Source organism: Centrocercus urophasianus, unplaced genomic scaffold, assembly GCF_019232065.1.
Source record: "Centrocercus urophasianus isolate 14NV4802_14NV808 unplaced genomic scaffold, USGS_Curo_1.0 seq_9, whole genome shotgun sequence".
In the NCBI taxonomy this organism is placed as follows: Eukaryota; Metazoa; Chordata; class Aves; order Galliformes; family Phasianidae; genus Centrocercus; species Centrocercus urophasianus.
Window position 1 is genome coordinate 40,802,525 of NW_024885532.1, and position 26,413 is coordinate 40,828,937.

Consider the following 26,413-nt stretch of genomic DNA (forward strand, 5'->3'; position numbering starts at 1 on the left):
GAACATGCAATGCAAACAAGGAGGTTGTTCCTGTCTTACACACAAGCAACAGAGTGCAGTCCAGGAGTTAGTCAGAGACTCTACTGTGTGTTGAAGCACCTAGACTCTGAACACCTTATAGCCTGCTGGAAACCACGCTCTGCTTTTCACTTAGCCTCTTAAATGTATTCAAAGGCTCTGTTACCTGATGGTCAACTAAGGGGACCAGACCGAAGGAATAAAGCCCTCTGGAATTTAAAGGGTCTGAATGGCTGGAGATATGTCTACATTTCTGGTAAGATCTCCTGGCTGAAATCCTCCCTTAAGCTCCACAAGACCAGAACAGTTAATGAGCAATTAATTAGAATAGATATCTGCGTATGTTGAAAAAAACAGAGGAACACTGAACCTACACAGAAATTTCAACAGTAAAGCTACTTAGTGTTCTGTACTGGGATCTCCTGATATCTGCCAGTCTCTGTATAGAATTGCATACATCCCTGAAGCTGGGTCCTTAACTCACATGTTCCATGCCTATGTGTCTGTGACTGCATGAGAGATGTAGCTTGGTCTAGGCTTGCTCTGACACAAAGACCTTGCTTGAAACTCACCACAGCATATGTGAGCATAACAGAATCAGGAAACATGCTACTTAGTAGAAAAAAGATGGCCTACCCATGGCTTGTGTCTTAAACATCTCAAAACTGCAGCCAGATCTTGCATGGGTTAAGCATGGAGAGAGAAATTTTGGTGCATAAGACACCACACGGGGTGACTTCACATACAGCTGGTAACTCTACTGATGGCAATCTGATTGACATACAATTAGACCACACTCCTGTATTGCCTCAAGGTAATGACAGTTAAATAATACAATATGAATAGTGTTTATTGATAAGAGATTGCTTTTGATCCCACAAAAGATCCCACATTACGGTGTTGTGATTGCTATCTCTTAAAGAAGGAATTTTTAGGCAGAAATGGAAAAAGTTACTTCTTGAAGGTGTTCTGCTTTTCTTGCAAAATAAGAGAGGAATACAGAAGTTCCAGGAGTGTAGGTTATTGCATACCAATCTATTCACATTAACAGGCTGATGATCAAAACTGTCTTATTTTGCCCACAGGACCTGGAATATAGTCTCTTACAGTGAAACTGCCATTTTAAGCACAGAGAGACAGAAGATCAGGGCAGAGGATATCACAGAATCACAGAATTATAGGGGTTGGAAGGGACCTCCAGAGATCATCGAGTCCAACCCCCCTGCCAAAGCAGGTTCCCTACACCAGGTAATACATGCTGGGACACTCACAGATTCGATTCCCTTACAGTTTCGAGCCTGAACACAGAAGCAGAACACATGGAGAAATAAAGATCTCAGCTTCTTGCTACTCTTCTATAGTGCTTTATGGGGAAATCAGTTTAACATTTGTTTTTTGGAAGGACAAATAATTCAACAAAAAGCTGCAACAGAAACAGCACTCTGAAGGAAGTGCTGCGTTACATCAATAGTGTTCTCCCTTCACCTTCTCGGTACACGGCAAGAAAGAGAACAAGCAGGAGATGAAAAGATGAAGTTGGGAGCTATTTCTACTCAAATCCAAAATACTGGAGTGCTTGGGGCTGCCATCTGCAAAGAAGGAAGTGTCCACCAGTATGTGAAAGTGGCAGCCCTGCCATGGAGATGATGGTAGGCTGCAGATATACAGCACATTTTCTGTGGAAAGGAAACAACTGCTCTAGCACCATGGTTCCTGGATTGGTAAGCAAAGCAATCCTCTGAGACGGACTGCCCACAGCTGTTGGGGGATTAATGTTTGCAAATTGTGTTTTGTCTATTCACTTATTTACTTCTCAGATTTCTAAGGTGCCAATCACAACCATAAGCTACATGAACATAAAAAGCTTTCCAGGAATTATTCCTCTAAGAGGATTGTAGTATATTTTTTCAAATAAAGGTATAAGCCAGCATATTTTATATTTAGACCTGTATTAGCATACGATACAAGACTGCACTTTGCCAGATCTCTGGTGTGAAACGTTTGTACAACGAACAGCCATCTAGTACCTCAGATGCCATCCTTCACTAGGGATTTTTTTTTCTTCTACACAAAGAAGAATGTACTGAATGTCACAATGACATCTATGTCATTACTACTTCAAATAACACCAGGGAAATAAAATATTTTCTTTATAATTAGGGAATACTAAAATTCTCCTTGTATACGTCAATTGAAAATGGTGGAGGTACAACACAGAATGGGCCAAGCATTAATAGAACAGATACAATTCCCATATGACAGTGAGATTCTCCAGTGAGCATTACCTGCTGAATGCATCACATGCAAATTTAAATTTATTTAAATTTACAGATATTAAAGACCTTACACACTGTGTTTCTCCCCTTTGTTTTAATCTGCCACCTGGCCTCATTATTTAATGTATTTCCCCAAGTATAGTTAGCCCACTCATTCTTGTTAATCTGTGGAAAGCAGTACTTAACTTTTTCTTCTGCTCATTTTTATTTTGAAAACCTTGAGAAAAAAAAAAAAAAAAAAAAAAAAAGCATTAAAAATAATCAAAAAGGAAAATGGTAAAGTGTCCAGAAAGAGAGATGTAAAATAGCTTTTGCTTATCAATTTCAGATACTCCGTTAGTGTGCTGCCTCTTTCCTCTGTCATGGTGGGATAATGTTAACACTGCATCTTTGGCGTTTGGTGATTAACCAAATGTTAACTGCACCATCAATTACTGCTAGTTAAAAGTTCACAACTTCATTAACAGCAAACAAGACAGAAAACAAATACAAAACCAGATTTTATAATTTCTACTTCATCATGTTAAGATGAAAGAGATCATCATGAAAGATGAAAGGTCTTCCTAGAATTACCTTGCTGAACTGTAGAATATATAGCCCTATACAGTATGATATTTCAAGTGATTTTTACAACTTTAGCAGAAAAACTGGCCAAGTTCAATCCATAACACTGCCAAGGCATGCTTTCATTGTGTTGTCCCTTCTCTCTGGAGAAACAATAGCCTTAACCCCAAAACACCTTTACTCACACACAGAGTCATAGAACCATGGGATTGATGCAAGGCCACAGAAGACACAGACGAAGAGACCAGCCCCTTACTGAAGGAAAGTACTGGACAGAAATGTCAAGCAGAAGATTTCAGTATATAGGATCTTCCATTGGCCCATTTTCTTGCTCACTGAGGTTGAGTATTTTCTTCGGTGGGAAGGTGAGGTATGGATGGCTGGCTCGCTCTCCCTCTCTTTTCTAGCTGGGATTTATATAGCCCATGGTGTTGGCATTGCATGAGTTTCTTCCACCAGTGATTGGGAATGCTTGATTATTTCATGGATAAGCTTGATTTTTTGAAGTGCAGGGAGGCTATGCAGGAATCACAGGTGTGAACACCATCTGTATACATTTACTTTATAGACTCACTGGCTGCATTAACACTGTATCTGTCAATACTGTGCAACACTGCTGTGCTAGAACAGGGATCTGTTGCAAGGGAATGTGTATATATATACACACACACACATACATATATATACGTTTCAGTGTATGTATGTTTCAGTAACCCCATTTAAATACAGATTTTATCCAGTCAAGATAATCCAGGATATATAATTCTCCTTATTTGACATATCTCTAGTTCTCTGCTTCCATATTGTTAACAGCTTCTTGGAAATCTCAAAAATGAAATGGCAGAGTATAGGGAAGGCAGGAATCTTACAAAGATCATCTCATTTATCCCTGAACAAAGAAAGAAGGCATTAGATTTACCACTGAAGACAGGACCGTTCTTTCATTAGGAACTTGTACAACCTCGTTGGATATCACACCACAGTGTCTCTCTTTCCTTACAACTATTAAGATCTTACTTTCTGCTGAGAAAAATAATGAAAGATGAGGTAAAGCTAACAAAAGTCGATATTTTTCACCAGAGCTACTTGACTCGTATCTGATGCTTGCTACACTTTATCATCTTAACTCTGTTTTTCCATGGTACCCTCTTTCAACTATTTTAGTACTGCTCATTAGCACATATTTTCCAGGCCCGTGATCAAGCTCCAGGTAGCCCATATCTCTCTAGAAGTAGTGTTTCTGAAACGAGACACAACCTTTCAAATCAGGATTTTCCACCACCAAGTTAAACAGAAAAGATTACTTCTTTGCTTTCCAACATTACTCTTGTTTACCCAGCTGATTAAACTGTTTGCCTTTTCATACCACAATGGCAGTGTAAGCATACATTAACCTTGTGATTTGCTATAACACACCTGCTTCTCTGCAGGTCTGCTGCCCAGTCAGTCATTACCAAGGCAATAATGGTACCCTTGGTTATTCTTATCTAAACACAGGATTTCACATTTATCTCATGATTTGCATTGTATTTTTCCATACCACTCTTCCACCTGTTAAATCCCCCAACTAAGACTTAGACACTGTCCAGTGTACTCACAGCCCAATTATGATTTCTGACATCTAGAACAAATCTTGTGCCTACTTATTCATTCAGGAATGAAAATAAGAATACTGTGCTCAGTACCTTTCTCAACTTATTCCTCCAGTGTAAGAGCTCTTATATAACGAACTTGTCTGATAACAACTTCATGTAGACCATGCTTCTCCCAGTTTTCTTGAAAAAATGTCATGTGGAATAGTGCCAAAAGCCTTACTATGCCTAGGCTATACTATTCACTTTTCCTTCCTTTCCGTCTCTTTCTCTTAGGACGTTACAGAAGGATATACGAATGGTTTTGTCTTCTGCTTGCTGAACAGAGACTAGCTCTGAGTAATTTCAATATGCAAGTTGGGCGCTGAAGTTCCCCTGACAATCTATTTGAAGTTTTAAAAATCTGGCCCTTTGAACAATTCCACAATAGGGCCATACAGTCTGACTGCTAACAGGATTAGGTCTCCTAAGCAAAACATGGAATATGAAGTAGGACTTATTTAGGCAGAAACTGAAGTTTCTATCATAATCCCCAAACACCTAGTTTGTTTACTAAAGAAGTGTTAACTCCACTGAACCTATAATTTTTATTTGACAGTTTTTCAGGGGCCCAAAGTACATTTCTAAAAGTGTTTTTGATTTTATCAAAAAGCAAAAGCTAGGTTTTCTCCTTAACAGCTCTCTGGGTGAAGTTGGACCTGTAGCTATCCTCAGGACTGGCTAGCCCACACTGAAAGTTTTGGATGCTTTATATAATGCAAGAATAACTAAAACTTTGTGTTTGTTGTGTTTCACTTTAGCTGGGGTCATGGGTTTGGACCTCCAATTCTTCTTCTAAGAAAATTCTAATGGTTGGAATACCTTGTATGAAGGAGGAGCAGTAGGGTACATTACTACAGGCTATTACTTTTCCCTGAATAAGCCCTGGGGAATGGAACCCAGAACCCAGTCACTCGTCTGGCTACAGAGCAATGCTCACTCACATTTATCTGATTCCTGAATCCTTTTTCAAAACAGCTTCAGTGATGGCAGAAAGTACCCCCTGCTTCAGCTGTAACCTGAGCCTGTATAACCACCAACTTTTGCAATGTTGTTTTGAATAGCTGTAGAAAGAGGAATCGATAATTCAGGTCTCATATATCCTGAATTAGTGTACTAACCTCAGACTATTTTATAAGGCAGCAAGGAAAAGATGAGAGTAAAGATATAGGAAGCTTCATATAAATTGAAAAAAAAAAAAAAAAGAAACACCCTTGTCATATTTTTATAAACACTCAGAAAACATCCAGAAATATCATCTAGTTAAGGCTGGCTTCACTGCCGAAACTATCTACCTACCAGATGGGTTTTAGCAACTCTTCAGAACTATTTTTGTGTTATTCTTCTTATGTATGTTTCAGTCCTCATTTTCTTCTTTTTCAGATCTTGACTGCCTCAAAAATTTCTAGACTCATTTTAAGGGACCTGCCTAACATAAACAAACCATACATGAAGCAGAAGTTTGCTGTACGTGGCTTTGCCAGCAAATGTCAAAATCAATGTATCCTTCATCATTTTCAAGTGTTAAGTATTACTTGCCATTGCTCATAATACAGAAATTTCAGTATGAATTAGGTTGCGGCCACCTTGTACTCCTCTCTGGCACCTCTGCAATCTTACCTGGTAGCAATAACTCTTCACCAGGCCTGGCTGTGTGGACCAACAGGCTAGTTCCCCTAATTCCTTCAAGAGTTGGTATCACTGAAATTTTGACTCACTGATTACATGTCCATGCTGCTGGAAGCAGTCAATCAGTGAAATCACCTAATGGAACAATTTCTTCCTGTGCTGTGCTCACCAGCACTTTGATGCCACTTTCTGCAGGCAAGCATTTTGTTTGATAAACCCCAGATTGCTGTATCTCTTAGTCATTACTTTGACAAGTATTTCATTTTTATTCTTTTAATTGATTCTTCAGCTTTCTTGTTGACCCAAGGAGTGTACAAGAAAAAATGGAAGATAAAACGTTCTTGCCTCACCACTCTCTTGGGAATAGATACACTTTAAACTGGACTGAAGTTTAAAGGAGAATTTATATTACCATTCTTCCCTAGAAAAGACATTTCTTATTTCCTGTCCACCTGCCTTATGAATGTACATGGTAAAGGATTGTATTTTATTTTTTGACAAACCTAGTCTTTATTGAAACATCAAAACTCACTGGAATCAAACACTGCTGGGAAAAGTTTTGTCAGGGATTTCTTTCAAATCCAAGATAAAACTTGCTACCATGAGGAGAAAACAAATGACACTCCTTACCCCAGCTCACCCAATTCCCCCCAGCTCAGGGAGCAGATGATGGACCACAGTTTGCTCCCCTGCATTTCATGGAGGAGGTCAGGGTTAGAAAGCAGAGGTCTCACAGAGTGAGGCCAAATGGATTCCACAGAAGGGCCGAGTCCCCTCTGCCACAGTCTTTGAGTGAAGAGATGAATAATTAGTTTCTCCAGAGCCAGGCTGATTAGCGACTTGATTGATTAAAACTTTCCACATTAAAGGCACTAATTAGAGGACCACTGAATGTGTCTCCTAAATCTCAGCTCAAATAGTTTTTAACTATACACAACTCTTTTAAAAAAAAACAGACAAACTCAGCTACAATTGACCTGCATAACCTGGCTGCATAAACTTATCTATGGGAGTCTCAAGAGTCTTATCCTGGCTCCCTGAATTAGGATTTCAACACACATTTTCTCCCTCATATCCTAAGCACTACAGCTTCGAAGGCTGTCTGTTTCTGACCATTTGTGAAAAAAAAGCAAAAACAACCAAAAAACCCCACATAACTGCATTTCCTTACTCTATTAAAAAGATATGGTAATTTTTGCTCTTGGCTTAGCCTCTCCTTTCCTTAAACCCGCTGAGTCCCTTGATATGTGTGCTACATCCTGAAGGCCTTCAGTTGCTCACACAGACAACATGGCCCCAAGTGTCACTGTTGCTGTACCCAAGTCCTTGATGTGAATTCTCAGTTGTCCAAACATAAAACTTTGCCCAGAAAGCACTGCCACCTTTTTGCTGCCTGCAACACCATGATCTGCTTTAGTTACAGCCCACGGAGAAACATCCATGGCCACACAAAAGAAAGAAAAGCTTCAGCAATACAGCTTAAGGCTGAGGGGAGGCCTGATGGCGGCTGCAGCTCCTCACAGGGAGCGGAGGGCAGCGCTGAGCTCTGCTCTGTGTGACAGGGAACGGCATGGAGCTGTGACAGGGGAGGGCAGCTGGGGGTGAGGGAAAAGGTCTGCACCACAGGGCATGGAACAGCCTGCCCAGGGCTGTGTGCTCGGCCTCAACCTGCTGGAGTTCAAGGAGCATTTGACAGTGCTCTCAAACATTGGGTTTGGATGTTGAGTGGTGCTGTGTGGAACCAGAAGTTGGACTCGATGACCCTTGTGAGTCCATTCCAACATGGGATGTTCTGTGATTCTGTGAAATCCTCACCTTTGATCAGGCTGCAACACTGTATGTATACACAAAACATGCATGAGATTGCAAATGACTATGAAGCTGCAGCTCAGATAGCAAACTAGGCTACAGGTTTAGTTCTTTTTGAGCCCTAATATGAACAAAATTGAGTAATTTGGCACATTGATTTGAAGACAGTGGGAGGTGGAAAATCCACCTGATCCCTGCGAACTCTTCTAACAAACTGTAAAATTAACATTTGTCCTTCCTTTCTTAGTTTGCACACATGCAAACCCTGTGGTGGTGAGCTAGTAGGAATAATTATCTCCTGGATATATTAAGATTTTCCAACAGAATGAAGATGGAAGAAAGAACTGCTTTATAACAATGTTTGTAACTTTTTTTTTAGCAAAGGGATGTGTGTATATTCTGTCTCCTCCAAGCAATCATTAAAGATATCTGGTTACACGGAGAAGTTATGTGAAACAAACTTTTATGCCTCTGAGTTAAATGCTTAATAGCTCAACTCATTTCCTTTACTGAGTATTGTGAAGAAAAATCATATCTCTCCTTCAGTGCATCTAGCTGGTACAGGTTGTTCCTAAGCATGTAACCAAATTACAAATATATATACATATATAAAGGATGTTCTTGTACTGAAGACTCCCAGAATATTATGAGTTCAGGAGTTTCAAGAGACATCAAAAGGCATACAGCGGATGCAATGCTATTCACCCTTTATCTACAAATTGCTTTAATTATCCAGCAGTGTCTGACAACAGAATTTTCAGTTTTACATTAAATTATTTTCAGTGACTTCTCTCAAGTTTTATCTCAACAGCCTCCTTGCCGATATTCCTACCCTTACAGTACCTAGTTCTTCAAATCCCAATGCAGAAGAATGGGAAAATTTTAAGACCTATTATAAAACAAATGTTCTTAATGCCAAAAATTGATTACTATGATGATTCTAGGCTTCATTCATTTTCAGGAAAACTCTGCATAAAACTCTATAGGAATTTCATAGCTCATCAAGAATATCAATAATAAATTTTTTCTCTGTGTCAGGGACATTACACTACCTGAATTTATTCATTATGTAGCATCAGGAAATCAGTGATTTTAGTATTAGATTTAAATTTTAGTATGGACTAATAGAACAGTAATTAATATAAAGTCCTATTTCAGAGACTACGGTCACTTTCATACGATCTTGTTTGATTTCAGGTCTAATCATTAAACTCCATACCCCCTTCTCATTTATCACATACAGCCCTCCCTTTAACTTGTTTCAGAAAGGAGATGTAGCAATTAGCTCCTGTTTTTTTCCTAGCTAACCATCTTATTATGTAAAGTTGGTGCTAACAAGAACTTCTATTGACAACTTTCAGTTTTAATCCCCTGTGTCTCCCCGCTCCTTGAAAGTCATCTCACCTATGAGAAAAATGGTAATTAAGACAACAGTGGAAAACAACAACACTTGGTGTTCAGACTGTTCAGTAGTTTACTACCAGTAATTGGCTCTTCACTGCAGGATGGTGTCATAAATTTTAATTGTGATTTTTCAACCAAGCGTATAATGCAGCTCTTCATAGATACTTTAATGAATGCTTGCTGCTCCTTTACTGATTGCTGTATATTTACACTACTAACATTAGTAACAGAGAGTTCTAGCATGAACTATACTTAAAATGCAATATTTAAACTTAAATTTTTATCACTCAATGCAGGGCCTGTTTTTTATGTAAAGTTTTTACAAAGCACCTCCAAAACCGTAAGAAGAAAAAGATAAACTATGGGATTTATTTATTCCAGGTGAAGTGAATGAGCTCAAAATAAAATATGATGTTTAGCAAGTTTAACCACCGTGCTACACAAAATAAACTCTTCAAATATTTATAATTGGGCCTAAATGTCAGTGTTAATCTACGGTTCAACAGCCAGAACATTTACAATGTACATTCACAATGTGCAACAATAGTTTTATACTGAAGTAACCAGCTGGAACAAATGGGAGTTATAGCAATATAAAACTCTAGCAAAGCTGTGATTAAGCACATATAGGTCCCTATGGCATGTAACTATAGTAGTTGCATAAGTAAAGACATAAGGGTTCAAAACCAGAGCTCAAGAAAGGAGGTGAGGCCAGTGGAGAAAGAAAGCTGCAATTTATCCCCACTGGTCAGAAGAGTATAAGACCACATACCTCTTATGTAGTATGAGTGCTGGTGCACTGCTTTTCCTGTTTGCAACACTATCACGCCAAGCTTAGCCATCAGTATTTGCAAGTTAAGAAACATAAGACAAAAAAATGGGGTGGATGAAGAAACAAAAGGAGGAAAGAACAAAGAAAGGCAGCTATCGAAAAATCCATCAGTATTGAAGTTGTAATAGCCTAGAGTTTTCTTGAACATTAGTTCTTTTTCACTTTTTATTCACTTACCAACATCGGGATCAGTAGCTTGGACTCTTGTTAGCAAAGCTTTAGTGGCTGTATTCTCATAGACACAAGCGGTGTAGTGATCAGATGAAAACACTGGTGGATTATCATTAACATCTTCTAAAATAAGATGGATTTCTGACTGGCAAAACCTGCCACCACCATCTGTAGCTCGAGCAATCAAGTTGTACACAGGGATTTTCTCTCGGTCCAGTGGGGCCAAGGATTTCAGCTCACCTAAAATTGATTAAAAGCAGCAGTCACCACTACAGCTGTAGCACCATCACTAATTTTTGTCAGTGGGCATATCCCGAATACACATATTTCACTGGAATTTAAAAGAGGAAGAAATAGCCTTGCTTATTCCAATCAACGGATTAAAAACTTCCAGCTGTCTCACTTCTGCCTCCTCTCCACTCAACTAAATAGTCTGGCATTGTGGGTGCAGGGAGGACAAGCCCTCATAGTAGCTTTTGAAGGCATACAGTGTAATATGGTATGGTTTTACAGGTCTGTTTTCATTACTCTCAAGATTAAAAGACTTCATGATAAAGGGAAGCACCCTAAATCTACTGATGACAGTAGCCATACTGAGCTGCAAAGTTTTCTAATGCTACCGTTCAAAATAAAGCCAATAATGCCCTCTCTTTTCCACATATTTTAACCTCCAACCACCTCTGAATTTCTGATATCCTTTCTCTCACAAATTCTAGGTACAAAAAGAATGTTTTTCTCACATGCTATAAAAACCAAGAAGCCCAGACCAATGTGGAAGAAGTAAATTCTAAAGGATTGTGCTGGCAGCTTCCTCTCTTCTGCACCAAGAGAGCCCCACACATCTCTGACCTAACTGGGCCTGGCTGGGAAACAGAAGGGTCAGTATCGATGGTCCTGAATACAGCTGGCCAACAAACCCAGTCCTCCTTCTGCTAGCAGTGCAGCATTTCTGCTTCAGAAGTGCTCATCCATGCCTTCCAGAACAGGAACAACTGACTGGTAACCAAACATACCCTGATTCTGCCCAAACCCTTGCTGCTGGTGTTGAGGGGATTATGTTAAAATATTTAGTTGTCACCTTACCATTTTCTGGATCTAAGAAAAATTTATTGTTCCCAGGACCGTAAAGAGAGTAGCGAATTTCACCGTTGGACCCAATGTCAGCATCTTTAGCACTGATTTTTAGAATGACTTTGTTTGAAGGAATGTCTTCAGGAAACAGTGCTGTGTATGCAACCTAGAGATAAAAACAGAAGTGTAAATTATGCAATAACAGTATTTTATAGCCTTTGCAAACTTCTTTTTTTTAAAAAAAAACCAAAAAACTATCTAGTGCATTTTTCTGTAAAGGAAACAATTTAACAATTTTCCTTTTTGTAACATGTCCCTAGAAATTCAAATCAGTGTTCAGCTTTGAGGTGTCACAAAAACACTGCCAAATTATGACTCTTAACAGGGTTAATGTTAGGCATAAAATACAGTCACATTTTCCATCTTACATTTCTTTCATTGACACCTGTGAAATGGAAACTTTGTTAAGTGTGCTAATGAAGACAGCTGTTTTTATCACATCATCCAGCAATACTGAGAGAGATAAAGACTAATTCTTCTGAGTGGTGCTTGCAATGACAATGGTCCACTGATGATAATGTAATGATGATAATTACATACAGAAACGTATAAATAAGATTTTGTGAGCAGTACCATTAAGGAAACAGAGTTTTCATAGTGTCTTTTCTTTTGCGCACACCTTTCAATTGCATTAATATTAGTCCTCACATTATCTTTCCACAGAATAAGAGAGAGATGATGCTGTGAAAGCAGTGGTCAGGCCACACTGCCTGCATGACTGACAATGTGAAGGTAAGTTACATTCTTCTATCTCCTCTGCTAGGTCTGGCTGCTAGCCACTTGGTATGATCAGAAAGGCTGGAGTTAGCTTAGATTCCACTGCCTTTGCGAGGCCATTGTCCTTTCACCTTGGCTTCATCAGACTCTTTCATCCTGCTTCCCTCTAGGATGCTCTAGATCCTTCACATAAGACCTTCAGGCTGAAAATGGACACCTGCAAATCCAACAGTGGCATCCACTGGGAATCCATCACTTTCAGCACAATAGTCAATTGCAGTGGGTTTTGCTAACTCACCTGTTCACAAACCGGGCTGTTATCATTAACGTCAGTGACAGTCACTTCCACTGCAGCTTGGGTTACAAAGAGGCCATCTGTGGCAGTGATGTTCAGATAATAAACGTCTTGTTCTTCCCGGTCTAGTGGCCTTTTTACGTAAACCTTCCACTCGTTCTGAACCAGTCCTAGAGCAAACTTCCCTTTGGGATTCCCCCCTGCAATAAGACAAGAAACATGCAACAGGCAAGGACATCCCTTCAGAGCTCCCATTTGATTCAAACACAAACACAGATTCATCTTAGAGGATGTGGAATATGCAGTTGTCATTTGTTTCACAGTGATAGGTGCATTTCAACTTGCAGACTCGAGAAGTCTGTAATGAGATTATGCTCTCTGTGTTTATTGCCCCCTGAATGCCTTGTATGAAAGTGAACCAATAACTTTCCACGGAAACAAAATCCATTTAGCAGAGCTGAAGATGATCTCTTGTTTAGTTCCCCTTAAGGGCAATCAAATTCAAACTGTGAACAATCAATAGTCCTCTCAGGCTGGTACAATTGTCTTTCCACTTAGTCTCAGGAGAGGATGTAATACACCACGGCTCTTGTTACCAAGACAATTTCATTAGCTGTTGATTATGCAATCAAGGACTGGAAGTAGGTTCTATTAAGGAATCCTCTAATGAAAGCTTTATCATACAGCTGTGCCAATTCTTCTGCTCATTAAAATTCTAGTTTTAAAAAAAGTTTACATGACACAGGAAGACACATTAGTATTAAAATAGTTCTAACAAGAGGTCATTTGAGGAGCAGTCGGAAGATAAGCACTACAATTACATCAAATGTATCAGAGGGTGAAAGCACAGAGAGCCAGCAAGGACTGCAGGAATCGAAGCAGAACAGCTTTTTATCGTGCTGTACCACTGACACTGAGCCTTCCAGGGTTGCTCTTCCATGTCATTAAATTGCATGGGGACAACAACAGGCTGGAAGAAGGAACTATTGTGCCCTCATCATCCTCAGGAAGGAAGGATGGACATCTCACACACAGAAAGAAATGAGGAATAAAAGCAGGCACAATTCTTTGTTAATGTTTGTGAGTTATTTCCATGTTTATTTGAAATGGGACAGTCCTCTGCCTGCTCTGTGAAATAAAAACCACTGTCAATTTTGGCTGGATGGTTGCACACAGAGAATCACAATCAATGGCTCAATGTTCAAGTAGAAACCGGAGCTCCACAGGGATTGGTGTTGGGACCAGTGCTATTTAACATCTCTGTAGGTGACACAGACAGTAGCATCAAGTGCTCCCTCAGCAAGTTTGCAGAAGACACCAAGCTGAGTGGTGCAGTTGATACACTAGAGGGAAGGGATGCTCTCCAGAGGGACCTGGACAGGCTTGAGAGGTGGGCCCATTCCAACCTCATGAAGTTCAAGGCCAAATACAAGGTCCTGACACTGGGCTGGGGCAATCTCAAGTACAGATACAGGTTGGGTGGAGAATGGCTTGAGAGCAGCCCTGAGGAGAAGGATTTGGGAGTGTCGATTGATGGAAGATTCAACATGAGCTGGCAATGCGTGCTTGCAGCCAAGAAGGCCAACTGTATCCTGGGTTGCATCAAGAACAGCCTGACCAGCAAATCAAGAGAGGTGATTCTGCCTCTCTGCTCTGGACTACTGTGTCCAGTTCTGGGGCCCCAACATAAGAATAGCATGGAGCTGCTGGAGAGGGTAGAGAGGAGGGCCACAAAGATGATCAGAGGGCTGGAGCACTTCTCCTATGAGAACAGGCTAAGAGAGCTGGGGCTCTTCAGCCTGGAGAAGGCTGGTCTGGGGGGACCTTTCACTGGTTAGTGAGAGAAGTAACCCTTCCAGTACCTGAATGGGGCCTACAGGAGAGCTGGTGAGGGACATTTTATAAGAGCAGGTAGTGAGAGGATGAGGAGAAATGGTTTTAAACTGGAAGAGGGCAGATGTAGACTAGATATTGGGAAAAAAATTCTTTACCGTGAGAGTGGTGAGACACTGGAACAAGTTGGAAGAAGCTGAGGATGACCCACCCTAGAGGCATTCAAGGCCAGGCTGGATGGGGCTGTGAGCAACCTGGTCTAGAGGGAGGTGTCCCTGCTTGCAGCACTGGGACTGGAACTAGACGATCTTCAAGGTCCCTTACAACCCAAACCATTCTATGATTCTATGAATCACCGCTCTGCGAGCTTGTTCTCACCCCCCTGTCAGAGAGGACAGGCGATCTTTTAAGCCAAGTACCCAGTCCTCTGTAAACAGAATCTAACCTAAGTCTGTAATGTAATTTATAACACAATGTAGCTTGCAACATATCTGTAAAAGCAGACCTGCACATTTAACGATTAGGACAGAGCACAAAATAATTATAGCAAACTCATTCATTAGAGGAATTGCCTGTAAGAAAGAGACAGACTCTTTAGGAGGATGCACTGTGACAGGACAAGGGAAATGGTTTCCAACTAAAATAGGAGAGATTTAGATTGGATATAAGGAAAATGTTTTTTACACTAAGAGTGCTGAGGCAATGGCATAGGTTGACCAGAGACATGGTGGATGCCCCTCCATGGAGACACTCAAGGTCTGGCTGGATGGGGCTCTGAGAACCTGATGAAGCTGTAGGTGTCCCTGTTCACTGCAAAGTGGTTGGCCCGGATGGCCTTTAGGGGTTCCATCCAACTGAAATGATTCGATGATGATTATATGATAAAAAATTATCATGCGTCTCGATTGGCTAACTTTAACTTCAGCTAACCCAGTACTACTTCCCCTCAATATTAAGCCTGTTTTTCTGTACAAAAATGCTATTTCATAACTGTTTTCCATGTTTCTCACGTATAAAAGTGGTATAGAAATATTAAGGACATGATGCTTATTCTTTCTTGTGGCAGGATCAAGAATGTCAAACATGCCATGTTTGGTTTTGCTCACAAGTTATTCAGAGTCCTGACATGTGTCAGCGGATTTGTCCAAATTTAATGGCAAGATGAGATTTTTAAACCTCTCTAGTGCTTATGTTCAATGTTTGAGTGGGCAAGTATTTAAAAAAAAACACACACACAAATCCAACATAGAAAAAGTGCTTTTGGGGGGCTGAATTTACTTGAGCTGCCTCTGCTGTCAAGTGATTAGCTGTCACTGCTGCTGCTTCTGGTGTCACAGTTCTGTCAGTTCCCTGGGATCTTAGCAAAAAATAAGAGATCTGAACTTAAAACTGAGCTTAAAATGGAGCAAGAAAGTGTAATGCACGTTTCTTGCCTTCTTTGTACATCAAAAAGCAGAAAAGAGGTCACAGGCTGTAATCTGTGCCTTTTTCATTAGCTACCAATGACAAGATAGACTGGTTTCTGTTTGATATGAAAGCTGTTAAGTTGAGACAGGCTGAGCAAATCTTCCCTGTTAAGCATCACCATTTGTGCCAACTGCAATTGTGCAAAAAAAACCAACGTTGTAATGAATAAGATTTACAGAAAATTAGTCAGATACACATTATAATTATAAAAAGCCCTGAAGTCATATAGAGCACAAAACCAATTTATCAACCATGGATAACACGGATATTTTCTGCTGATAGAAAATCACCTTTTTAGGTCACAAAGCCGAGCACATTTCAATTTTCCCACTAATTTCTATGACAGTTTGGAATAATCATCAGAGAACTTGGATAGACCTTATTTAACCCGTTGTTTGGTACAAACCAATTTCTCCTAAAAAGGGTTACATACCATGTTGATGTGCACTGATGGCCAGAGCTGAATACAACCCAAGGCAATGAGAATCTACTCACTGGCTTGTTTCTTAATGTGACTGTCTAAGAAAGCAGACCCCTGCTGATTAACATCAAATTCTCTCTATTCAGTTCAGCATCAGCACAAAAAAGCGTAACTCTCCTTTAGAAAAGGCTGTAATCTTGTCACAGTGAGTTTTATGTTGTATACCATTAATAAAAATGGTCTTAAGCACTCCTATTTAGCTTCATGATATCAATCAGTGCTTTCCTGCATATTATTTCCTTTGTAAAACGAAATGATTAACTGTCCAGAGCTACTGTGAAGCACTACACTCCAGGTACGGCTATTCCATGGCTAAGTAAGGAGGAAAGGTAAAATCTAATTAAAATCAGCTTGTGGCTTTTGTGGCTGGCATTTACAATAGCTCAAAGCAATTTTAAAATCACTGTTGCTTTGTTGTTAATGGAATACTTTTAGAACCACACATAGGAATTTTGGCAACATGTATTAAAAAAAAGGTCCCCGAGATCCCTTTCTTTCCCTGTTTACTTTACTGGAAGAGTACTGCTTGGAATGAACTGTGCAACACACAGTACACATGCAAAACAGTTTATCTGCATGCTTTTTCACTACTGCTTCCTTCATTTTTCAGTTCTCAGGAGTGGCTATATAGTTTCTTGATAGGAGACAAAGTTGTGCTATACAGGTAACGGAATTAACAAGCTGGAAAAACTGAAATAATGCCAAGGCAATATTCTAAAAACAGGAAAGGCAAAAAAATCCACACTGTGGCTCAGGGAACCATTTCCTAGTACTTCTGTGAGAGTACATATGTCTTGATGCAGATCTCATTCTGCAGTGATTAATTAACTTTTTCACTAATATATGTAAGCAGATTCAGTATCCTAGGGGTGTTCTAATTAATTAGTTTTTCGCTCTGAATAATGTAGCTTTTCTAACGGGGAGCCTCCTGACTGCATGTATTAATGGGTTCTTTAAAATCTGTTGGCAGTTTTCTTATGTTCTGCTTTGAATGTCACAACAGTGAAGTGCTGGCTACAAAAAACACTCCAGTAACTTTCCAGAATGGCTTTGAGGCTAGAAGAATCAGCCTTATCTTTTATCTTTTGTTACATGAAGTTTAAATAATTCTCTCCCTTCCTACTCAGCAAATAGTACAAAGCCAAATCAAGCTCAAGTTTGGGAAAAGAAAGAAAACAGCCAGATACAAATGATATGCAGAGACACAGTGATCCAAAACAAACAGATCCTGACACACATCATTACTAAAGCACACATAGAGGGAATTATAACAGCCAAAAGGGAACAGAACACTTCAGTCAATAGTGTCAGTTTTCACAGCAATATCCTGATCTGGGAGGGAGAACTGAATATTTACTAACTTATTTATTTAGATTCTCTCTTACATTCATGCATCTGTTTAGATACTTTCAAATCCTAATTAGAACTCCAGGCGTTTGTGCAGCAGAAAATCAATAGTTTTAACTTTAAGATGTTGCTGTCAAAATGACAAACTCAGTCCTCACATCTTTGTTACTGTGAAGTTGTCCCTCAGTCTGCAGTACAAGTCTGCAGTACAAGTCTTCCACAAAGAAAGGTTTAAGCACACAGCTCTCCAGAACACCAGGATTTCAAATATAAAATTAACAAACAAACAAAGAAACAAACAAGTCTGTTTGCTCACAGTGGGCAATTGACCCAGCAAGGTAATTACTGCACATAACACTAGAACTTTCTCCCCCCAGAAGTAACAAACGCACTAAGTTCTTTCTATTTAGTTCAACCAAATACAAACGCTTGTCTCTTCTTCAATTTACATGTCTGATGGCACCTAATTAAAAGCACTGGGGAACGGGAAACACTTTACAGGGTGAGAGTCCTAGGAACTCACATTCTTCTCGTGGCTCTTCCTAGTTTAGAATCACAGAATCATGGAATCATTAAAGTTGAAAAGACCACAAAGATCAACTAGTCCAACCTTCAGCCCACGTCACTCACTGTGACGTCTGCCCTTCCCTTGAACACCTGCAGGGACAGTGGCTCCACCACCCCCTGGGCAGCCTGTGCCAGTGCCTCACCACTCTTTCTGGGAAGAAATTTGTCCTATTATCCAACCACATTTCAGTCTCAGTAATATGAAGCTGGCTTTAGGATGGCTCAATATCCTACCTAAACATTGGCACAGCCCTTGTGCTTGTCAAACTGCCTCAAGTTACACAGGCGGTGAGTTCAAATGGGCCTTCAAAAGAAAAACAGCATGCTCCCTAAACACACTTGTATCACCTAAGCTTTCTGTTGTTTTTAAGATTTTTATTACACTTTTTCTCTGTGAAATCTCCACTTCCTACTGAGCCTCAAATAACAAATGGTAACTACAGAATTTTTTTCCACCATCAAATGCTGATGAAACTTAGTTTGAAAATGGCAACTTCCTGCTAGTAATTGTGGAAATCAATCCTACAAAGAAGGAGTTCAAAACAGAATAGTTATATCCACCAGAATGTATCTTCTCCTTTTCAAAGCTGATCAGAAAGACACAGTAAGGGTTTGTGTTTCTTAAAAAAAAAAGCACAAAGTGCTTATTAATAATCACATCTGACCCGGAATGTCACTTCCTTTCATCCCCTAGATCTTTCCTTTCCATCTCTTTTCTGTGTGTTACTTTCCAAGCGATGCATTTGCACAAAGCTGGTTTTGATGGATCCAAATGTCATTCTCATAATTTGTCTTCTTTCCCCTTTTTGTCAGTGTCCTCTTTTACCTCAGTTTGTTTATTGTATTCATGGAAATTACGAGACCCCCAAATGCCTCCAAAAGGACAGCATTTGAATAATCACACAGTTAATCTGACTCCATGAAAAATTCAAGTGCAGTTCCCAAGGTTCACTTGGAGTGAAGTGTGAATAGACTCATTAATTAAACTACACTTAAGTATGTTTTAATATTTTAATTAAGAAAAACTCTAATTTCTCTAAGTGCATCTTCTGAATTCAAAGGATATATTCAGACCGAGGGGATTCTGGGCTCATATGCCTTAGAAATTGTGCAATGGGCACTGTAGAAAGTTTGAGGCTTTGACATCAAATATTTTCAGAAGCAACAAAAACCCAAAATATCTGGCATTTTGAAGTGTGGTACTAATTAAGGTACAGAAGGATATAAAACTGTAAATCATATATTACTGTTACTATTCAAAAGTCCAATTTCTGCATAGGAATCTGAAGAAAACAGATTAATACATAACTAAAAGCACAATTAATTAGAAGAGATGACTAAAAGTCTTTAGAACAAAGAGAAAACAGTACCTTCAGCTAATTGTCAGCATATAGTAAAATATTTTTGTTACAAATATGAAGGATTTGCATTTCCTATAGCACTTTCTATCTTGACATCTCAAAATTCCTTAAAATATTACAAAATGACTAGAATGAAGCATTGCTTATTTAGTTTTAGTTATGTGGAAACCAAGATACTGCCAGCTAACGCACCTTGCTTAGAGCCTCCAGATCCTGTGCTTAACGTACAAGTCAGCTCTTTGCTTCTCCTACCACACACCACACCACAAACACAGCAGCCCTTAGGAAACTTAAAACTGAATTCAGGTTCTTATATTAGTAGTCAGAATGGATTTCTGGCTGCACTGAGGAGACTACTTGAGATGTGTAACAGGCACTCTACAGCTAACTGGAAGATCCCACCTGTCTCTACAAAGCATCCCACTGTCACTTCCAGTTTGGTAACCAACAAAGAAGCACAAGTCTTGTCCTCCAGAGAAAAATATACAAACTGTTATCCTGTGAGTTGTCATCCTCGTAATTTTTGCCCACTGCCTTCTATCTATATGCTGTCTTGTGTGATACCAGTCCTATGAGGTGTACTAAATGTGAATCTGGCCAATAATATGGTTATTACTGTGTAATTAGAAATAGCTCTTGGACGGTGAAGTTTAGGGGGAATGACAAAGTGCTTCCCTAAAAAAATCTATTGGACAATGCAAGCTGCAGGTAGAAAAAATAACCATAGCACCTCATCACTCATAATATGCTCACATAAAATCCAGCCTGAATCTAGGAGAAAAGAAAGATAATAAAATACAGCACAATAGGAAAGAGCATTTTGAAAAATATGTTAGTAATGTAATTGAAATTGCCTCATGCTGTATATAACAATGTGTGGCAGCTAACCAGTATTTCAGAGTGGATTACCATTTCCCTAGACAGAAATCTGTGCTGATAAGAAATGGTATTCCCTGCTTGCTCCAACATGCACTGCAATTTTTTTTTAAATAAGTAAAATAATTTCAAAATTATTCCTGTAGCATTTTCCTATCTCAAAAATAAAAATGCTATTTAAAAACATGTAGATGTTTGAAAGTGCAAATATTTTCTCCTTAAGAATTAAAAGTTCTTCTCTTTGTCTGAAACCTTGTAACTTACAAGCTGGTGCAGCAATTATGATGGGTTGACTGCACTGCAGCAAATCATGAAGAATTATTCTTGGAAATTAGAATCATCCAAACAAACACAGAAACACACAGATGCAAACACACATTCCCTTTTGCTGTTTTCCCTTTCCCCTTTACTAGTTGCTGCAAAAGTCCATACAAATTAAGGATACAGAGGTTGAAGGGAGATGTAAGTGTCAGATTTACCTTGATAATTTAGCTGAGACCCTTCTAATCTTTCTCTGGCAATGGACAAACACACAGATCTTCAATACAGCTGCTTGTGGGAAGAAAGCATGCTTGTTGTTTCTTACCTGTAATATGGTAGCTGACCTGCCGGTTGACATCAGATGTGTCTTCATCCCACGTGCTAAGGACAGCCACCACCTCCCCGGGGGGGGTCACTCTCCTTCACAGACCCTCTGTACACCTCATGCTCAAAGACAGGTGCGTTATCATTTATGTCCGTCACAGCAACTGAGACCAAGGTGGTTGATGACAGGGATAATGCTTCCCCCAGATCTGAGGCCACCACTGCAAAAGTGAAAGTGGGATCTTTCTCATGGTCCAGATCCTTCAGTGTGCTGATCCAGCCGCTGTTGCTATCAATGGTGAAAGCTTCTGTGATCTTTTCCAGCTCCGATTCCACTGCAAGTGTATATGTGACCTGCCCATTTGCACTTGAGTCTACATCAACTGCTTTAACTTGCATAAGTTTTGTTCCTATAGGCATCCCTTCCATTATTATGGCATCATAGCTAGCTGTTTCAAACACAGGCTTGTTATCATTTACATCCAACACCTTAACCTCCACATCCACCGTCAGGACAATGTCTACTTTCTCTAACTGAATGGTGGCTGCCACTTTGAAGTGAAAAGCAGAATTTGTCTCATGGTCAAGTCTCTTATCCAGTTTTATTAGCCCTGTATCTTGTTCAATGACGAATATACCATCTTTATTGTTTTCTGTCAGCTCTCCGTTAACTGTGCTATACAAAGCCCCCTGATTAGGCACAATATGCACAATGTCAATGGTGCTGCCTATGAGGGTGTCTTCTGCTAAGGTGAAGGAATACTGAGGTTGGGAAAAGGACGGCAAAATAGTTTCTGGAGGTAAAACATGGATGTAGACAGGGATGAGAGAATGCTTCACAGGAATGCCACCATCAACTGCTTTGACAAAGAATGACAGAACTGTGTTTTTCAGTTGGTTAAAGCTACCCTTGGTGACCATCCATCCATTGTCTGGATCTATTTCAAGCAGATCAGCTACTGAAACTGAGGCCTCACTATACAGAGAATAGGTAATTCTAGAATTGGCTCCATCATCTGGATCTACTGCTTGCACTTGGGTCACCAAGTAACCCTTCCCAACATCCGCTTTGACACTTGCTCGGTATTCAACTGTCATAAACTGGGGAGCATTGTCATTCTCATCCACTACTATCACTCTCACAGTGCAAAACGTCGTCCTGCCACCTCCATCAAGTGCTCTCAGAAATATCCCGATATCACTTTCCAGTAAGTTCTCCCGGTCTAAGCGTTCGGTTGTCAGGATCTGCCCGTTGCTATCAATCAAAAATCGGTCCTTGGCAAAGTCGTTTATTATGGAGTAGCTTATCTGGCCATATATACCTGAATCTCCATCTGTGGCCTTCACATGGAGCACTTTAGTTCCAGGAGCTGCATTTTCTCTGACCTCTGCAACATAAACACTCTGTGAAAACACAGGGCTGTAGAGGTTGGCACCAAGGATCTGAATATGCACCTGAGCTGTGCTGGTGAACAACCCATCTGAGACAGAGACATTTAGGCTGTACATAGGCTCCATCCTCTGCTTTCGATGGTTGGAAAGGGTGATTACACCACTCTTGCTATCCATAATGAAACTGGTCCGATCATTTCCTGATAGAATACTGTACTCCAGTCTGTCAAAATCGGAGCTGTCAGCATCAGAGGCTTGGACACAAGTCACAAAATGACCCCGAGGTGCCAGCTCACTCACATACGATTCGTATATCAGCTGGTTAAAAACAGGAGGGTTATCATTCATATCTGTTATTGAAATACTAACAAGAACCTCACTGCTAAGTGGTGGGAATCCATTATCAGTTGCCCTGACTTTCAAGCTGCACTGCTGTATGAGTTCATGATCCAACATACGTGCTGTTAGAATTAAGCCACTTGTGCTGTCTATATGGAAATAATCCGTGCTGTTAAAGGTGTCTTGGACTATCTGATACTGCACAATTTTGTTATTGTCAGAATCAGCATCAGTAGCAACAACCTGCAATACAGGAGTCCCAATCAAAGATGCTTCAGACAGAGTAGCATTGTAAGCTGACTGATCAAAAACTGGAGGATTATCGTTGACATCATTAATGACCAAGTCCACAGTGACTTCAGCTCGAGCACCAGTGAGGGCATCGCTGGCTCGCACCATCAGCTTGAAAAGAGAATTTATTTCATAGTCCAATGGGCTGATGACACTTAGAACCCCAGTATCAAAGTCAATATTAAACTGGTTATAAGGATCTCCTTCAACAATGATATAAATGATACCCTGGCCTTCTGGACTGGTTGCATTTATGCTTAAAATTGGTGTGTGGATTTCTACGTCTTCATTCACAGAGGCTGTGTAGAAGGGCTTGTCAAACACAGGCATAGCTTTGTTAACAATAGTAATGGGGAGCTCTACTGAAGCAGACAGTGATGGGTTGCCACCATCTTTTGCAAGAATTACAACCAAATACTCTATATTAGATAAGTCAGAATTGAAAGCTTCTTTTAGAGTGACGCTACCAGTTCCCCTATCTATTTCAAAATGTCCATAGTCTTCCTTCAGAAGATACGACACGTCACCATTTTCATCCTTATCTTTATCAATAGCCGTCACTCGATATATCAGGGTACCAGGCTCAGCATCAACTTGCACAGCAGCGTAGTACGGAAGCCCTACAAACACCGGTGCATTGTCATTTATATCCTCAATGTAAACCCTCACTACCACTCGAGCAACACGAAGGTGGTCCAGTTCACGGCTTGCTTCCACCACCAATTCATACAGCTCTTGTTCCTCTCGATCAAAGGATATACCAGTTGTCTGAATGACTCCTGAGGTGGATTTGATTTTAAATTTGTTGCCTGGGTTCAATATGCTGTACTTCAAGGGCTCATTAAGACGGTTACCAACAGCATTTACCACAGCGATCTTTGTGATGTTGGTGGTGTTTTCTGAGATAGAAGTAGAATAAAAGCTCTGTGTGAAATGTAGCCCGCTATCCATGGCTTCTTTTACCATTACTGTCACCATGGCAGTGCTGTAAAATTTCCCGTCAGATACTCTTACTATTAGCATATAATGGTCTTTGGAGAGACTACTGTTCCTAATGGTGAGTACGCCTGTGTTTGAGTCAATCAAAAAATGATCCATATTGCCTTCAATTAGACTATATGTGAGTTCAGGAGGGATCTCAGAATCTGGGTCTGTAGCCTTGACTTTGAGAACCTCAACACCAACATATGTGGGCAGAAGCAAGACAGTCTCAAACACTGCTTGACTGAAGACTGGTGAGTTGTCATTGACATCAGTTACCTCAATGGTAACTTCGACAGGACTCTCTGCTGTAAGCTGGGGATTTCCACTATCTCTAACATGAACATGGAAGTGGAAGTGGGCTATTGTTTCGTGATCTAAATTTGCAATTGTTCTGATTGCACCCGTGCTGGAATCTACCGTGAAATACTTCTTTGCAGTAGATTCAACAATCTGGTAGACAAGCAAGGCATTCTGGTTACTGTCAGCATCAGTGGCACGAATCACAAGGGGACTGTTATTTGCACTCCGGACAATGCTGTTTATGGGAGCAGCTTCACTTATGCTGCCTGAGTACTGAGAGAAGAGAAAAACTGGAGGGTTATCATTTTCATCAACAATCTGAATGTTCACTGTGGCATTTGATGCCATCCCTGCCATATTCGTTGCCTGTACAATGAGTTGATAGAAGGAAGCACGTTCATAATCAAGGGCCTTTTGACTGGTGATGACTCCAGAATATGGGTTTATAGTGAAGATTCCATCCACATTCCCATCTTTAATCTCATAAACTAATGTGGACTGACTGATTGCAGAAAGAGAGATGACAGAAGTACCAATATCCACATTTTCATTAACCTCAGCTTGGTATTCTTTTAGGGTAAACTTAGGGTGGGAGTTATCTGCCATTGTCACCGATATCCGTACAATTGCTGTTGCAGACAGGGGTGGAGAACCCTGATCAGCCACTTTAACCGACAGAACAAACTGTCCCATTGTAGTCAGGTCTGGCTCCTTCAGTAATGCAATGATCCCTAAAACTGGTTCAATCTTGAATGTGTTTCCTGTATTTCCTAAAACATAAACATTGCAAGCAAGTTAGAAATGAAATACAATACATTCAAATGATTATTATGGAACAATTAGTGGCAATTTATCAAAGACAGTTGTCTTGTAAAAAAAAAAAACAACACACAACCAGTGTAAAATAATTCCAAAGGACATTCCAGTCTTCCGTTCTCAAAATCAGGCCCCTTCAGTAACATTACAGGTACTCAAACATTACAAATATTCAAAAAGTTGGGTGCTGGTATTTATTATTTTGATGCTGAGTTTTAGCATTGCAGTACCTGGTGAATGTACACTACTCCCACCAAACAAGGAAAAAGCATGTCTAAATTATGGGAGTTAGTCAACTACATGTACACCTAAGGCAATGAAATTAGATCAGAGGCTAGCAAGCCAATTACATGACAAATGGGTAACAACTCAGTCTCTTAATTGAAAGGGATATTAAGCAACCGTGGAGAAGATTACAGTAGTTTAAGACTCAAAGAACTGCATATAGAAAGGTTAAAGTGGCATTTAGAAAAATAAAATTGAACAAATAGCAAAGAAAAGAGATTAAAGTATCCAGTGGCACAAAGGTTTATTGTATGATCCCTGAGGAGGATGAATCTAGATGAATGAGACTTAGCAGAAAATGTCATGAAATGTCTGTTACAACATACAAGCACAGACACCACTGACTGCACAAAGGTGAAAAGAGTGAGTTTGGAAAGGGACTTTCTCAAGGGCCTTTTTTCCACTTTTTACATAGCCATACTGCCTGCCTCTTCTTTAGCAAGGCAAAACTATTGCTATGATCCCTACCTGCAATTACAGACTGCTTTTATTAAACAACTGGTATTTTGTTGGCTCCTTGAGTGCCTGCTTAAAGGATAGGATGCTGTGTGTGCAGATGGCTTGGATAGGCGTTCAGATTCTTTTTCTGAATTTGATTCTAAAAGCAAACTGAGTTTGTACTGAGCTACAGTGATTCCAATCATTATAACATGTCCCTGCTGTTGTGATAATTTATACTTTAATGTGGAGAATTGCTTGCAATCCATGAGGTGGATAGGAGCATGTTTCAGGTAACTGGTGATAAATACAGATTTGTTTCAGTGGTGATTGCTACAGGTGCTGTGCAGGATTGTAGCTGAAATACCAAATACACAGAATCCTAAATGAAGACATTTAATGTGTATTATTTTAAAGATGTGATTCACTATCTGTTGTAAATTTTGGTACTTGGAGGCTAACTTAAGCTACACACTGCTGCACATAGATCAATGCCAGTAGTAGCTTTCTATTTATATCCATCCTTTCAGATCTGTAGTTTACTTTGCTAGATAAAATAAAAATTGTGCTATTC

At 39.9% G+C, this 26,413-nt stretch overlaps 1 protein-coding gene across 1 annotated transcript in view; it reads right to left on the bottom strand.

The window, feature by feature from the left end:
• Positions 1-26,413, bottom strand: part of FAT3 (FAT atypical cadherin 3) — a 361,667-nt gene that overhangs the window by 56,497 nt on the left and 278,757 nt on the right. Inside the window, 5 exon segments of the mRNA XM_042839287.1 lie at positions 10,341-10,574; positions 11,418-11,571; positions 12,481-12,677; positions 20,996-21,080; positions 21,082-25,070. Coding sequence (XP_042695221.1) covers positions 10,341-10,574; positions 11,418-11,571; positions 12,481-12,677; positions 20,996-21,080; positions 21,082-25,070 — 4,659 coding nt within the window.